The sequence below is a fragment of the Danio rerio genome, chromosome 2 (genome assembly GCF_049306965.1).
Source record: "Danio rerio strain Tuebingen ecotype United States chromosome 2, GRCz12tu, whole genome shotgun sequence".
NCBI lineage: Eukaryota > Metazoa > Chordata > Actinopteri > Cypriniformes > Danionidae > Danio > Danio rerio.
Window position 1 is genome coordinate 25643466 of NC_133177.1, and position 13997 is coordinate 25657462.

General features: G+C 34.1%; 1 protein-coding gene across 1 annotated transcript in view; it reads left to right on the forward strand.

Moving 5' to 3' along the window:
• Positions 1-8431, forward strand: part of hs2st1a (heparan sulfate 2-O-sulfotransferase 1a) — a 31850-nt gene extending 23419 nt beyond the window's left edge. Inside the window, 5 exon segments of the mRNA NM_001080670.1 lie at positions 447-532; positions 1211-1349; positions 2870-2967; positions 3047-3204; positions 7552-8431. Coding sequence (NP_001074139.1) covers positions 447-532; positions 1211-1349; positions 2870-2967; positions 3047-3204; positions 7552-7778 — 708 coding nt within the window. The 3' untranslated portion in view covers positions 7779-8431.
• Positions 8432-13997: the final 5566 nt, after the last annotated feature.

A 13997-nucleotide genomic window follows, 5' to 3' on the forward strand; every position in this document is an offset into this window, starting at 1 on the left:
AAAATCTGCTCTCCGCTAAACACAAATTGGGTAAAAATAAACAGGAGGGCTAATAATTCAAGGGGGCTAATAATTCTTATTTTAACTTTATATGTTTTTGTTGTTTTGTTTTTTGTCTTTTTGGCCATCCCTCTAAGATAGTTTACCCAAGCATTTAAATTACCTCCTAATTTACTCTCCCTTGTGTGGTTTTAAACCTTTTTTCCTGTTGAACACAAAAGAGGATTTTGTTAAAAAATGCTGTTTGCTGGCACACATTGACATCCATAGTAGGGGAAAAAATACTATGGATGACAGTGGGTGCTTGTAACCAGCATTCTTCAAAATATCTTGTTTTGTGATCAATAAAAGAAAAAATCTGTAATAGGTTTTGAACTACTGTAAATAATGGCAAAATCCAGATTGTTGGGTAAATTGTCTCTAATTTATTGTTTCCTGCATTTCAGGTACGGTTTGTAAAGAATGTGACGTTATGGAAGGAGATGAAGCCGGCCTTCTACCATGGACATGTTTCCTTTCTGGACTTCACCAAGTACGTATCATCATGTGCTGTTCCCGGTGCAGAATCTGTTGTGGTCTGGTCAGTGAGTTTGCATGACAAATGCAGTTTTGCATTTAATGCCACCATCACTCCAGAAGGAGTTTTCCAACATTCAGCGTAACATGAAACCTGTGTTAAGCACTGCAATTCATATCTATTGAAGGATGTTTACATTACTAACAAGCCAAGTGTCAAAAAAATTGATTTGATTCTACTGACACCTGGTGGCCGTGGGAAGAACTGCAGATTGCCTCTTCCTCTAAAAGTTACATTGTTTTATACACTGTTTTTAGGGATGTAAACAAAAACAATGGTCCCAACATATTTCCTGTTTTACATTTTTAATTTCTATAGATTCTGATTATCCACATATTGATGAATAATGTTATGATAGCTGTTTAACATTAAGTTATAATTGAATTGCCTCTTGTTATGAAATGGTTTGATAACAAGCAGGACATGTGGTGGAGCAATAACATGACCACATTGAAATGGTCTATACTGGGTCTCCCTATACCTTACATATCTGAAATGTACTGATAATGTTTAAATGCATGCATAAAGTAATTATTTAGTTATACAAAAATTCCAAAAATATCTGTTTCAATGTATTAGTGATATCAAAATGAAAAGCAGAGCTTTACTGTTTCTTTTCCATCTCTTTATCAGATTTGGGGTGAAAAAAAAGCCCATTTACATTAATGTTATCCGAGACCCCATTGAGCGTCTGGTGTCATACTATTATTTCCTGCGATTTGGAGATGATTACAGACCGGGCCTACGACGCAGAAAACAAGGAGACAAAAAAGTGAGTCTGGTTGTTTTTGGTTTGAGATTGTAAGTGTTTGTTCAACAAAGTAGTTGTATTTACTTGTACAGTTCAGTTTATGTTCAGTAATGATGTTCATAAAAATTTGATTTATGTTGTCAGTAAAATGTATAAAAATAAGAATAATCATATGCAATTTATATAAAAGTCTATACATGGATTTTGTGTAATAATGTTATGAATGTAAATGTTATATTAAATGATTAACTATATTAAATGTTAAACATTTGATGTTTGAATGATGTTTTATTAAAATATAAAATTTTGTTTGTTTTAATAATATTAACTTAATATTATTAAATGTTGACTTGCTATTTTTTTTAATAACACACACACACACATTTATATTTAGTAGAATAATATTTTATCAATGTTGTATGTACAGTGGCGGGAATAAGTATTGAACACGTCATGGTTTTTAATATTTGTAAAGGAGCTGTTGACATGGACTTAAACCAGATTTTGGTAAAAACACAAACATAAAAATAAACTAAACAAAACAAACAATCTGAAAGATCAGTTATGTATAGTAAAAATAAAATGACACACAAAGAAAGTATTGAACTACTAAAACGTATTTAATACTTAATGTAAAAGGATTTTATAGTGATGGCAGCTTAAAGACGACTTAAAGATGGAGAATGAAGTCACATGAATTGCTCAGGTGTGAGTTTTTCACAGACTTCAGCAGAGTTTAAAAATCTTGATGGTTCTTTGGGTCTCGTCTATCAAATCTGACCTTTAATTTATTTTTTCTTTATTGGATTTAATACAGGTGATTGGCTGGGCCATTCTACAGCTTGGTTTTTTTCCCTAAAAGGATTTGATAGTTTCCTTGGCTGTGTTTTGGATCATTGTCCACTCTAGTTTCATCTTCATCATCCTGCTAATGTAGATGTTAGACTGAAGAAGCTAATGTTCATTTACAATGGCGAACAGCAGAGGGTTGCTAAATAACTACTGAGAGATTTCAGCTGCTATCTGGGCTTTCACTGCTTTTCTAAACCTCCCTCTCTTCATGTGTTCAATACTTTTTCCCTGTATCATTTCATTTTATAACGCATGACTTATTTTATAAAGGAATAAATATTGTTTCTTTGCATATATTGGTTTCCTTGGTTATTATCAACATCTGGTGAAACTTCAAAGTCAACAGCACCTTTAGAAATATGTTTTCTGAGAAAAAGTGACATATTCAATACTTATTTTCCTTGTTGTACATGTTATTATATAAAATGTTCTAATAATACTCTAATTTTAAAACAATTATTAACATAATTAGTTTAAATATGATTTAAAACCATTTTATTCAAAATAAATATTTGCATTCAGATTTGGGCTTTTAAATCATCCTAAAATGATCCCTATTTACTAAAACATATTACTGTAACCTTGGTTTGTGCCACTATTTTTTGCTGTCAATCAAGTTTGACTTTGTAAATGTTTATCCCATATTCATATCAGACTATTTCAACATGTGTATGCTGTGTATGTTTCAGACATTTGATGAGTGTGTCTCTGCTGGAGGCTCCGACTGTGCTCCTGAGAAACTGTGGCTTCAGATTCCATTCTTCTGTGGTCATTACTCTGAGTGCTGGTAGGCTCTTTTGATGCAGATGTTTCAGATCCAGCATTTTCAGTACTGTTGTTTCACTTTCTCATGAATTGTTTCACAGGAACATTGGCAGCCGGTGGGCTCTGGAGCAGGCGAAATACAACCTGGTGAATGAATACATGTTAGTTGGAGTGACGGAGGAGCTGGAGGACTTCGTTATGATGCTGGAAGCGGCTCTTCCTCGCTTCTTTAAAGGGGCCACAGAACTCTATAAGACGGGTATGAATGCATAGACTATGTGAATTACATTTTAATACTATATTTTCTCATTTTCTTCTGTTTTCAGTCTATAAGTATTGAGTGTATATTTATTTATGTCCATAGGAAGATTATGTTTGCATCATACATGCATTTGCACAGAATATGAAGAGTTCAGATGCAAAAACCTCTAAGTGCCATCTGGAATTTTCTTCTGAAATTAGCATTTTTCTCAGCCTTTATGTTTATGTTCAGTTATTTCATGTTAGAAGTGATAAAAATAATCTATTCTTTGCCATAAAAGTGAGGTTTTTGCATCAAAACTACATATGTTTACAATTACTTAAATTGAAAATACTGAGAAAGGGCTCATTTGCACCAAACACATTTTTCCTTATAAAAATACAAGAGAAAAAAAGTTTCAGCATAAAACATGAGGGTTTCCAGCCACTTTTTGCCTGTAAACGGAAACGTTTTTCTGATTGGTCCACTGCTTTGGAACTGACAGTAATGAGCAGCCTATATTTTGATCAGTTGAAGCTTCTTTTAACTTAACACAGTGTCTAGAAATGTGGCACTTCAAAAGATGAGAACATAACAGTCCCACACTTCCATCATGCATGTTTTCATTTTAAAAAAACAATAGAAAAGTAGTGCATTGGAAATGAAAAACACATTCTGTGTGAACGGCCCCTAAATGTTGAAGAAGTAAAATCCAATTGCCATGAATAATAATTAAATATGCTTTATAGGGTAAATCATGGGCCTCAAACTCAATTCCTGGAGGGCCGCAGCTCTGCACAGTTTTGCTCCAATCCTAATCAAACACAGCTGATCCAAATAACCGATGTGTTCAAAAGTGTCATGAACTCCTTCATTAGTTGGATCAGCTGTGTTTGATTAGTGTTAGAGCAAAACTCTGCAGAGCTGCGGCCTTCCAAGAATTGAGTTTGAGACCTATGGGCTAAATAGATACATAATTACATCTTGTCTATTTTGGTTTTACCATTTCTACATTTAAACCCATTTAACAAATATTTTAGAACATCAAAATTGATTAGGTTAGTGTTTCTCAACCACGTTCCCGAAGGGCCACCAGTACTGCATGTTTTGGATGTCTCCTTTGTTACATCTTTGTCTGTTAATCTGTCTAACCTAACTGTGAATTTAGCATTTGCATAAACTCGCAGTGCAATACCTGACGTTATACCCGAGGTGCTATATTTACAGTGGCTAAGAGAGCTTAACAAACTGCAATTTAAGAAAAAGCATGCAATTACAAAAAATACCAGCAAATTTCTCACAACGCAAACAATTTACGAAAACGCGCAGCATTTTCTTACACTTTCAAATAGAACAAAACACCACAGAAATGTTTCAAAAGGACCCTAAAACGTGACGAACCCGGCTATTTAGGTTATGGTTTTTGAGGCTAATAAAATACGAAAGACGAGGGAATCAGCATATTAAAATAAATAAACAAAACAAATCATCTTTCAAAGATCACCTACATCTTCAATGAGCAATTGTCACAGCACAGTGGCGTTCGTCACATTTTTGGGTCCACTTAAAACATTTCCGTTGTGTTTCTGATGTTTTTGCTAGTGTATTGCATAAATATTTCAATTATTAGAGACTGAAATTAAAATTCTGGGTCAAGACCATAACAGAAATTTGTTGATACTCTTTGCCGAAAAAAAAACAAAACCAGTGCCGTAAATACTTAATAACAATTGTTTGCTATTTTATGAAGTGTTAGAACATAATTTTGTAACTCTTTTTACTTTTTAAAATAGTATAAAACACACCACATTTTATTGACCTTAATGTAAAATTGGACAGAAAATATACAATGGTCAAAATTATTTGTGAAATCTGCACTACCATAGTCCTTTCTCTCTCTCTCTCTCTCTCTCTCTCTCTCTCTCTCTCTCTCTCTCTCTCTCTCTTTGGATCATATTTATATATTTCAGCTGAATATATATAATATTTATAACAGCTGAAAATTTGGTGCATCCCTTCAATCTGGTATCCTGGCTTCCATGTCATTTTTAGCATTTTCAAAACCATTTAATTTTTTTACAAAACTTATATATTAGGGTTGGGCATCTAAGCTATAATGCCGATCCGATACGCATCTCGATACAAAGAATACGATCCGATATATTAGCGATACATTTGTGACATATTGCGATGCGACACGATACGATTTACACCCATATCACGATACGATGCGATAATTCAGCACTAACTAATTAGATCAAGTTTATGAGATGATGTGAAAGAGGATGCTGTGCCATTGAATGAGTTTGATTGATTATTTATTAACCAAGCAAAACCAAGACTTTTTTTACAAACTGGCTTTTCTCTCAGAGCCCGAGTGTCAGTTTACAGTAGAGGGCCATTTTAGAACATTTAGCACATATTATTTAAGTATTTTCAAGATAAACAGAATGTATAAGTGCAATATATATTAAAATATATATATTTGCACTCTTTCAACATAAAGGTTGAGCATTGCACAACAAGAATTGTGATTTAACTTTTCAACTATGAAAACAAGTTTTACAAAGATATATTTTGCCACTGATTATTCAAAACTTAAGGTGGTGAACTAGCAGTGTTATGCTGCTTTGAAACATCACTTTCACTGTAAACAACAGGCTAATAAAAATATAACAAACCAGCAATCTTCTTGCTGTGAGGTGGTCAAACTACCCACTGTGCCACCGTGACGCCCATTATTTTTATCATTATTATTATTAATATTATTATTATAATTAAATAAAAATTAACAGAAGGAGGTGTTCAAAACCTTCGTTCTCCGTGACACTAGGCTGAATATCTTTGCAGATGAACAGGGCCGGCACGTCCATAGAGGCGACCTAGGCGGCCGACTAGGGCGGCAGTATAGAGAGGGCGGCGTCCGCAACACCCCCCCTTACCACCCGCATCCTCAGTTATGTCCGCGACACCTCCATCAGCGCCCGCTTGTCCTCAGTTATATCCGCGCATAGGGTGGCAGAATAGAGGTCCGCGACACCCACGTCCTCAGTTATATCCGCGCATAGGGCGGAAGAATAGAGGTCCGCGACACACGCGCGTCCTCAGTTATATCCGCGCATAGGGCGGCAAAACAGAGGTCCGCGACTCCGGCGCGTCCTCAGTTATATCCGCGCATAGGGCGGAAGAATAGAGGTCCGCGACACACGCGCGTCCTCAGTTATATCCGCGCATAGGGCGGCAGAATAGAGGTCCACTGGAAGATGGAGCTTTCACAACAACACAGTGGCGCCGCTTCAAGTGAGATTTCAGATTAGTCGTACTGCCCGTGTATTTTACAGATGCGCGGCACACTTTTGCAAATTGCATCTGTCCTGTCATGTCGTCCATTCTTAAATCCATAATGTTGCTTGCCATACTTTAGATTTAAAACTCAGTGGGGAATAAAATGTTTGTTTTGCTTCTCGCGCTTTCTGAGGGCGCTCCACTAGCTTCATCCGCACACCTGATACAGTTGTAGTGTAAGTGTACACATCCGCAAATCCGTTAGGCTTACTTTAAGTAGGTCGATTAAATTATGCGCCAAAAACAGGTTGACAACACTTGTTAATAAATAAAAAATACATTCTATATTAAAAATATAAGCTGTATCTTGGAAAAACCGATGCATCTCGCAAAAACCGATGCATCTCGATTTGCTTCCAAAATTTCATTCATCCTCTGCTGCTCTACCGATGCACTCGCATCGTGCACGCGCATGACCGCGTATCGATACATATCGGTTAATCTTCCCATCCCTATTATATATATATAGATTCTTTAAATAAACTTTAAAAAAGAGTGTCTAACATCAAACAATTTGCTTCTCTACAGTGTCCTCTGTAGCTTTAAACTGTGCAACTTTATATTTTAGTGGATTCTGACTGGCTTTCAGTGTTTTATTGTTTTTTTTACCTGGAAAAAAAAACAATCAAAATGATTCCAACAATTTTGTTTCTCTACATTGTGACAGTTTTAGCAGTGGTCTGAACTCTGCTGTCCATTTACATTCAGAATAGTTTTTAGAACAATGTCTTTATCATTATCTTTATAGTAATAATAATAATAAAAATATTTTATTTATAACAAGCTTTTCTAAAACCCAAATCACTTGAGAGTTATCATCTATGGTGTGAACAGCTTTCACTAAAACAATCACACGGAACCTGCTCAGTGTGAACACAACATTAAACCACAGTGCGACTTATCCGTGTGTTTTTCAACGTTTTTATTTTTTATTTTTTATTTTTTAGAAAATACAGTAGATGTAATGCAAGTTCTCAAATGATTATTTTTCAAAAATGTTTTTACCTATTACCTTTGTAGGAAAGAGATCCCACCTAAGGAAAACGAGTGAGAAGAAGCCTCCCACCAAAGAGTCTATAGCCAGACTGCAGCAGTCCAACATCTGGAAAATGGAGAACGAGTTTTATGAGTTTGCACTCGAGCAGTTCCAGTACGTTCGGGCTCATGCGGTGAGAGAAAAAGATGGAGAACTGTACCTTCTGACACAGAACTTTTTCTATGAGAAAATCTACCCTAAATCTAACTGATAACTCTGTACGCTGTTGTCAGAAACACTGGAGAGAGGACACTTTGTTTTGTTTCTTTAAAAGACGCATGTTCTCCATCTGGATGTGAATGTGTAAAACTAGTGCGTGCCACAGGGAAGAGTCCTGGGGCCAAATAGCTTTTATGGGCTTTATTCTCCAATGCATATCATTTGAAGAAGAGTTCAAAGCCTCTCGGATGACCTTTAAAAGTGACTTGATCATGTCGTTTTCCATCGCAGTAGGTTTATACAGGTGTTGGTGCTGCCACATTTCACAGGTTTGTTTTTTTTTTTTTTAGCCTTATTTAATGAGTGTTCTTTGAGTAAATGATGCAGATTTACAAGTTTGTATTTCTTGTTTTTAAAGTGATGAAAGTGTATGGATGACTACTAAACATTCTTGAACTTTAGCAAATTGAGAAGGTAGTTTTTTTTATATAGTAAAATGTTTTATTTCTTTTAAAAGTTGTTTCTCGGTTACACCGATTTGGATGTCCACTATCTGACAAAAGTCTTGTCACTGATCTAATTTTTAGGAAAAACAAATAATAACCTGACTTCTAGTTGATCAATTGGTATCAGAAGTGGCTTATATGAAAGGCAAAGACCTCTAGATTACGCTTATTTTACCAAAATAAAATGATCATGTCTTGATTTTTAATGATTTAATTAGGACAGTAAGGTCTGACTTTGCTTAGACAAAAGTCTTGTCAGTTAACAGAAATAATGTTCAGAATAGAATATAAAGTCATGCTGCAGTGGAAAAAGAATTTCATATTTTGTACGACTGAGCTTGGAGGACTGCATCCATACATCTCTGCGATGACTCAACTTATTAATAAAGTCATCTGGAATGGCAAAAAAGCATCAAGATTCTTCTGATTTATCTTCAATGCCTTCTCCTTTGTCTTACCCCAGACATGCTCATTAATGTTCATGTCTGGTGACTGGGCTGGCCAGTCCTGGAGCAGTTTCTTTGCTTTCAGGAACTTTGATGTAGAGGCTGAAGTATGAGGAGCGCTATCCTGCTGAAGAATTTACCCTCTTCTGTGGTTTGTAATGTAATGGGCAGCACAAATGTCTTGATACCTCAGGCTGTTGATGTTGCCATCCACTCTGCAGATCTCTCGCACACCCCCATACTGAATGTAACCCCAAACCATGATTTTACCTTCACCAAACTTGACTGATTTCTGTGAGAATCTTGGGTCCTTGCAGATTCCAATAGGTGATCTGCAGTATTTGAAAGTATCAGAAGGTAAACAATACATCTGAAAAATCTACCCTCTGCTACTTTTTTTAAATGATCAACTATAAGTCAAGTTAATATTTGTAGTAGCTCTTACAACTGGGATCGACGACAAGATTTCTGTCAGGTAGTGTAAATATTTTACATTATAATTGTGTCTTATCTTTTGTAATGTTAGATTGTTTGGTTTTAAAAGAATTCTACATTAACCTTCTATCTGCATTTTTTGTTTCATCGATTTCAGAAAATATATTTTTATCTAAGAGTTTATGTATGTAAATACTGGTCATTACAGCTGCTGTTGGACCAAAACATTTAAATATGGGATGATTACAAAAAATGTATAAAACAAAATGTTTGTTTTCAAAAAAAAAAAATCAAACACACACACACACACACACATCTGCATGCCTGTCTGTTATTAGTTCTCGTTAAGCAGCAATTTATTTCCTTTACATTTATTTTTATATATTTTAAGACTGATTTATCATGTTGTTTTTTTTACATACTTAACATAAACATACCTAATTTCAAAGCCTGGTACCATTAGTTTGCTGCTTTTATCATTCAGAGATTATAGAGTTTAATTGAAGACTGTAAATTAATTCATCAAGACTGTGCCTTTTTTCCTATATGATACAAAGCTGTCATGGTCACAGCAAGTGTAAATATGACTTGACGTCTCGGCATGTGAATTTTTACAATGAGAAGCATTCATATGTAGTTGTGCATAGACTGTCATTATGAAAATGGAAATAGCTAAGCATATGAAATTTTTGATGGTATACAAGGGAGGAACTAATGTCTTTTTGAAAATGAAAATGCATCTGCTAAAGTCATTATACAATTACAGTGTTTGTATAGGTACATGTTCTTTTACTGACTACACATTTGTGCATGAAATGGGTGCTGGGTTGCACATTTGACCCTAAAATAGCTCAGAGACACATGATGAGTAGAACAGTCACTCTTTGTCATTAATTTTCACTCTGTACTTTAGAAAACCATTTTGAGGATTTGCAGGTTCTTTCAGATGTTTTTAGACTATCAAACTCAATCTGTACTGTATATGAAAAGTAGAGTAGCTTGTACATAGGAAGTTGATATTGGTATGTTGTTTTCTTTTATTTCACAGTGCCACCATGTGAGCCTGTATGTGTGTTTCTCATTTTAAATGAATGAGACTCTTGGGAGTTTTCTCTTTTCTGCTGACTGTGCTGAGGTAGACCTGAAAACGGGTTGATTTTTTTTTACCATGTCAGCCACAATAAAAAGACTTTGATTTGTTTAGCTTTTGTTTCCTTGTTGTTCTTTTATCTTTGTAATTTTGATAGCACAAACTGATTAAAATATTTAAAAATGTCATTTATTCCTGTGATGAAAAAGTTTTTTTTTAGCTTCATTACTCCAGTTTTCTGAGTCACATGATTCTTCAGATATCATAAGATTATGTTGTGGTTAAAGGGATAGTTCACCCAAAATGTAACATTTCCTCAAAATCACTCAAGTGGTTGTGAACTTTCATGAATTTCTTTGTTGAACACACAAAAAAACAAATTCTGACAAATGTTTGGTGGAAAAGCAATCATTATGATTTATAATATATTAGCGTAAAATAAAATAGTTTCAATAATTAATCAATCATTTTCTTATCTTTTTTTTACATTCTGCAGTATATCTTTCTACCTCAGCAGAAAGAAACTCATACAGGTTTGGAACAAGTGGAGGAAGAGCAAATAATGAAAGAATATTTAATTTTTGGTTGAGCTATCATTTTACAAAACATTTTTTTCTTATCATTTGTATGAATTCTAAAACACTATAAAAAATGCTGGGTTGCCCCAACAAAAAATAATTTAGGTAACTCGATTACTTTTACTAATTTTAGTGTAAGTGAACATAAAACAATTAAGTTGTCCTATAAAATCTCAAGAATTGTGTTATTTTAGCTCATTTTAAATAAGCAGTTTAAACAAGTAGCTATGTTTATGTATGTATATATGTTCATACGTGTGTGTGTGTGTATATATATATTGTACAGCGTTAAAATAAAAAAAAAGCCTAATGCAGACTTACCATTGTACATTTTGATTTCGATGCTGAAACGATATAACGTTTATCCATTTTTAAGTGTGCTTATGATGATGTGACTTGCTCATTTTATTGCTTTGTACAGGAAACAGCTCTTCATTTGTTTTGTTTTTGTTGTTGTTCTTTTTTAAATGTGGTGAAGCAAACACATTTTGGGTTGAATCAACCTTAAATTTACAAATTGGACCCTATACTTATCTTCAAAGATTTTATTTGCTTTTATTAAAATCCTAAGCCTTTACCTTTTGAATCCATTTTTTTTCTTATACTGAATGCAAAATTCTTTATTCTTAAGCAAAAAAGACCTTGCTAAATTTTACTTGCTTGTTTACTCTCCTAGACTAGAGGAAAACTGCAAAGATTTTACTGCATTATGACAACCTTTTAAAGGATACGGCACTCTAACCTTTTTATGCGCTTTTTCATAGATAAATTATTGCAAATAACTATTATTATCTGTATTATATTATTACACTTGTACGAGATTTTAATGTTTTCATATGAATTCGTACAATTTGCTAATGCACCAATGGTGGTTGGGTTTAAGGGTGGGGTTGGGTGCCATGCCTCCTTTTTAAAATTGTACATTTTCGTCCAATGAACTTCTGGTGAAAGTGTGACTATTTTCAATTTCATAAGGTTCCTTTTACAGCATCGATGTTGTAATGTAATTCACATATAATCAGTTAAATAGACTTAAACATCAATTTGGCTGTTAAAGCGTAAAAAGAGATGAAAGACTGTTTAAATGCAGGTGCTATCATCAGCAGAAACTCCATTGAAAATACTGGGGTAAAATAAACTTCCATATTTTAATGACATGACATGGAAAATATCATTTAATGCAGTGCTTCTTCTTTGGTCTGATACCCACTTTATATCGTATCTCAATGAGGCAGTGATGATTGCTGTTTATAAATAAATCAGATCTTAAACGTGACAATTTTGTATATGATGATGATCGACCAGAAGCCCTGGGGCTGGCTGACTGAAATTAAAAGTCTGTGGGCATATACCCCATTGAACTCTTATGAATTCGTACGAAATAGCCACCTAACTGACGAAACCTAAAATAGTTATGTTTGTACTCTTTCTTTGCTTTGTAAAACTAAAAATGCTCTCATTACCTTAAAGTTTTTGCATGGTATATTTGTGAGGGTAAAAACAACCATGATAAACTTGTACCTATAGAATAGCAGAATGTAGCCCTTTGGTCTTTAACCTTTCACCCCCAACACTACGCTATATTAAGAGAAAAACATCAGATGAGAGCGCATCCACTTAATGAACATCAGCGGGCGATATGCTTTTGAGTCCATCTCGATGTGGAAATGTAATCAGCGGCACAATTAAAGCTTTACTGAGTCGTTCTTTCAATGGCATGGCCTAGATAATAGTGTAAATAATTAATTTTTCTATTAACTCATTGTCGTCTCTTCAGCTTGTCTCTCTTCAACACGCTGGGAACAGATACCAGGCTGCCTTTCAGAGATATAATTTTTCTAATTAGCACTCAAATGAAGGGCTGTCTGTAGCCCCTGACGGTCATTGTCAGCGTTTTTTTTACCTCCCCCCGGTTAGATTAGATGGGTGATTGAGCTGTCAAAGCAACAAATAAAGGGCCCTTTCAAACAATCCCTTTCTGTGTTTGATCGACAGTCGAGCTTCCCTTCATTTTTAATGAACATCATAATTGTTGGCTTTAGTCAATAGGGAAAGGATACATTAATTAGGGGGAAATTGGTTCGTCAAAATAGCCAGCTATCCTATATGGTAATGTTTTTTTTCCTCTGGATTAAATATATTTTGTAAAAGTGAGGCTCATTAAAATATATAATTGATTAATTCGTTTCAGCCTTCATGTATTTAAAATATATTTCTGAAGGTATTTTAACATGTATTTCAGGGTCAATAAAATACATTTACAACCTTATAATATAAGCGGATAGAAATCTGAAGTATTCATTAGTTTAATAAAAATATTTTGAAGAACTGCACTTTAAAAATAGATTTGAGATATAAAAATAGAGCTACTATAAAACAGTCAACTTTACCAAATGAGTGTAGTTAACTCAAAATTGACTGAAAGTTAATTCTACTCATTTGAAAAGAGTTTTGAACTCCATGTTGAAGGTAATGGGTTGCTTAAATGGAGTAAGTTCACAGTACTCGTATAGATTTTTTTTTTTTACTCAAATGGTTTGTTGCAATCGGTTTCCTCAAATGATTTGAGTTGCCTTATTGGGTTTTACAGTACTCGGTTGGTTTGAGTTCTCTTCATTTATCAGGTTTTACTGTGCTCAAATTGCTTCATTTATTCAAATATATTAAGTTCATGCAGTACTCATTAGGATAAGTTTTTGAACTTGTTGCAATGGATTTCCTCAAGCAGTTTAAGTTACCTTAACGTTTTAGGTTTTACAGTGTATTTGCAGCTTTACAAATATAGCTGTGATGTTTTTTCACCTAGGTTTGGCAATGTGTTTTATTTATTATTAATATTTAATTTTCTCTTATCTTAATACCACATTATACATCTAAAAGCTGAATAAATGTGCTTTCTGTTGATGTATGGTTTGTTATTGCAATATTTGGCCGAAATACCATGATGTAAATCAGGGATGCTCAAACTTTTTTGTATGAAGGGCCAAAAACCAAATATCAATGATAACTGCAGGCCAAAGATAACTATATTTAACTATTTTTATATTTAAGTTGCTGTAAGTTTTTTTCCTAATTTATTTCACAATGTTGAAACTTTGAAAAAAATTTAATTTCTAATCTCTAATCAAAGCAAATTTCTAATCAAAAGTTGAGTTTTTATATATTTGTGGTAGTAAATGTTCTGAATGTCTTTATAGAACATGATGTTTACCTCAT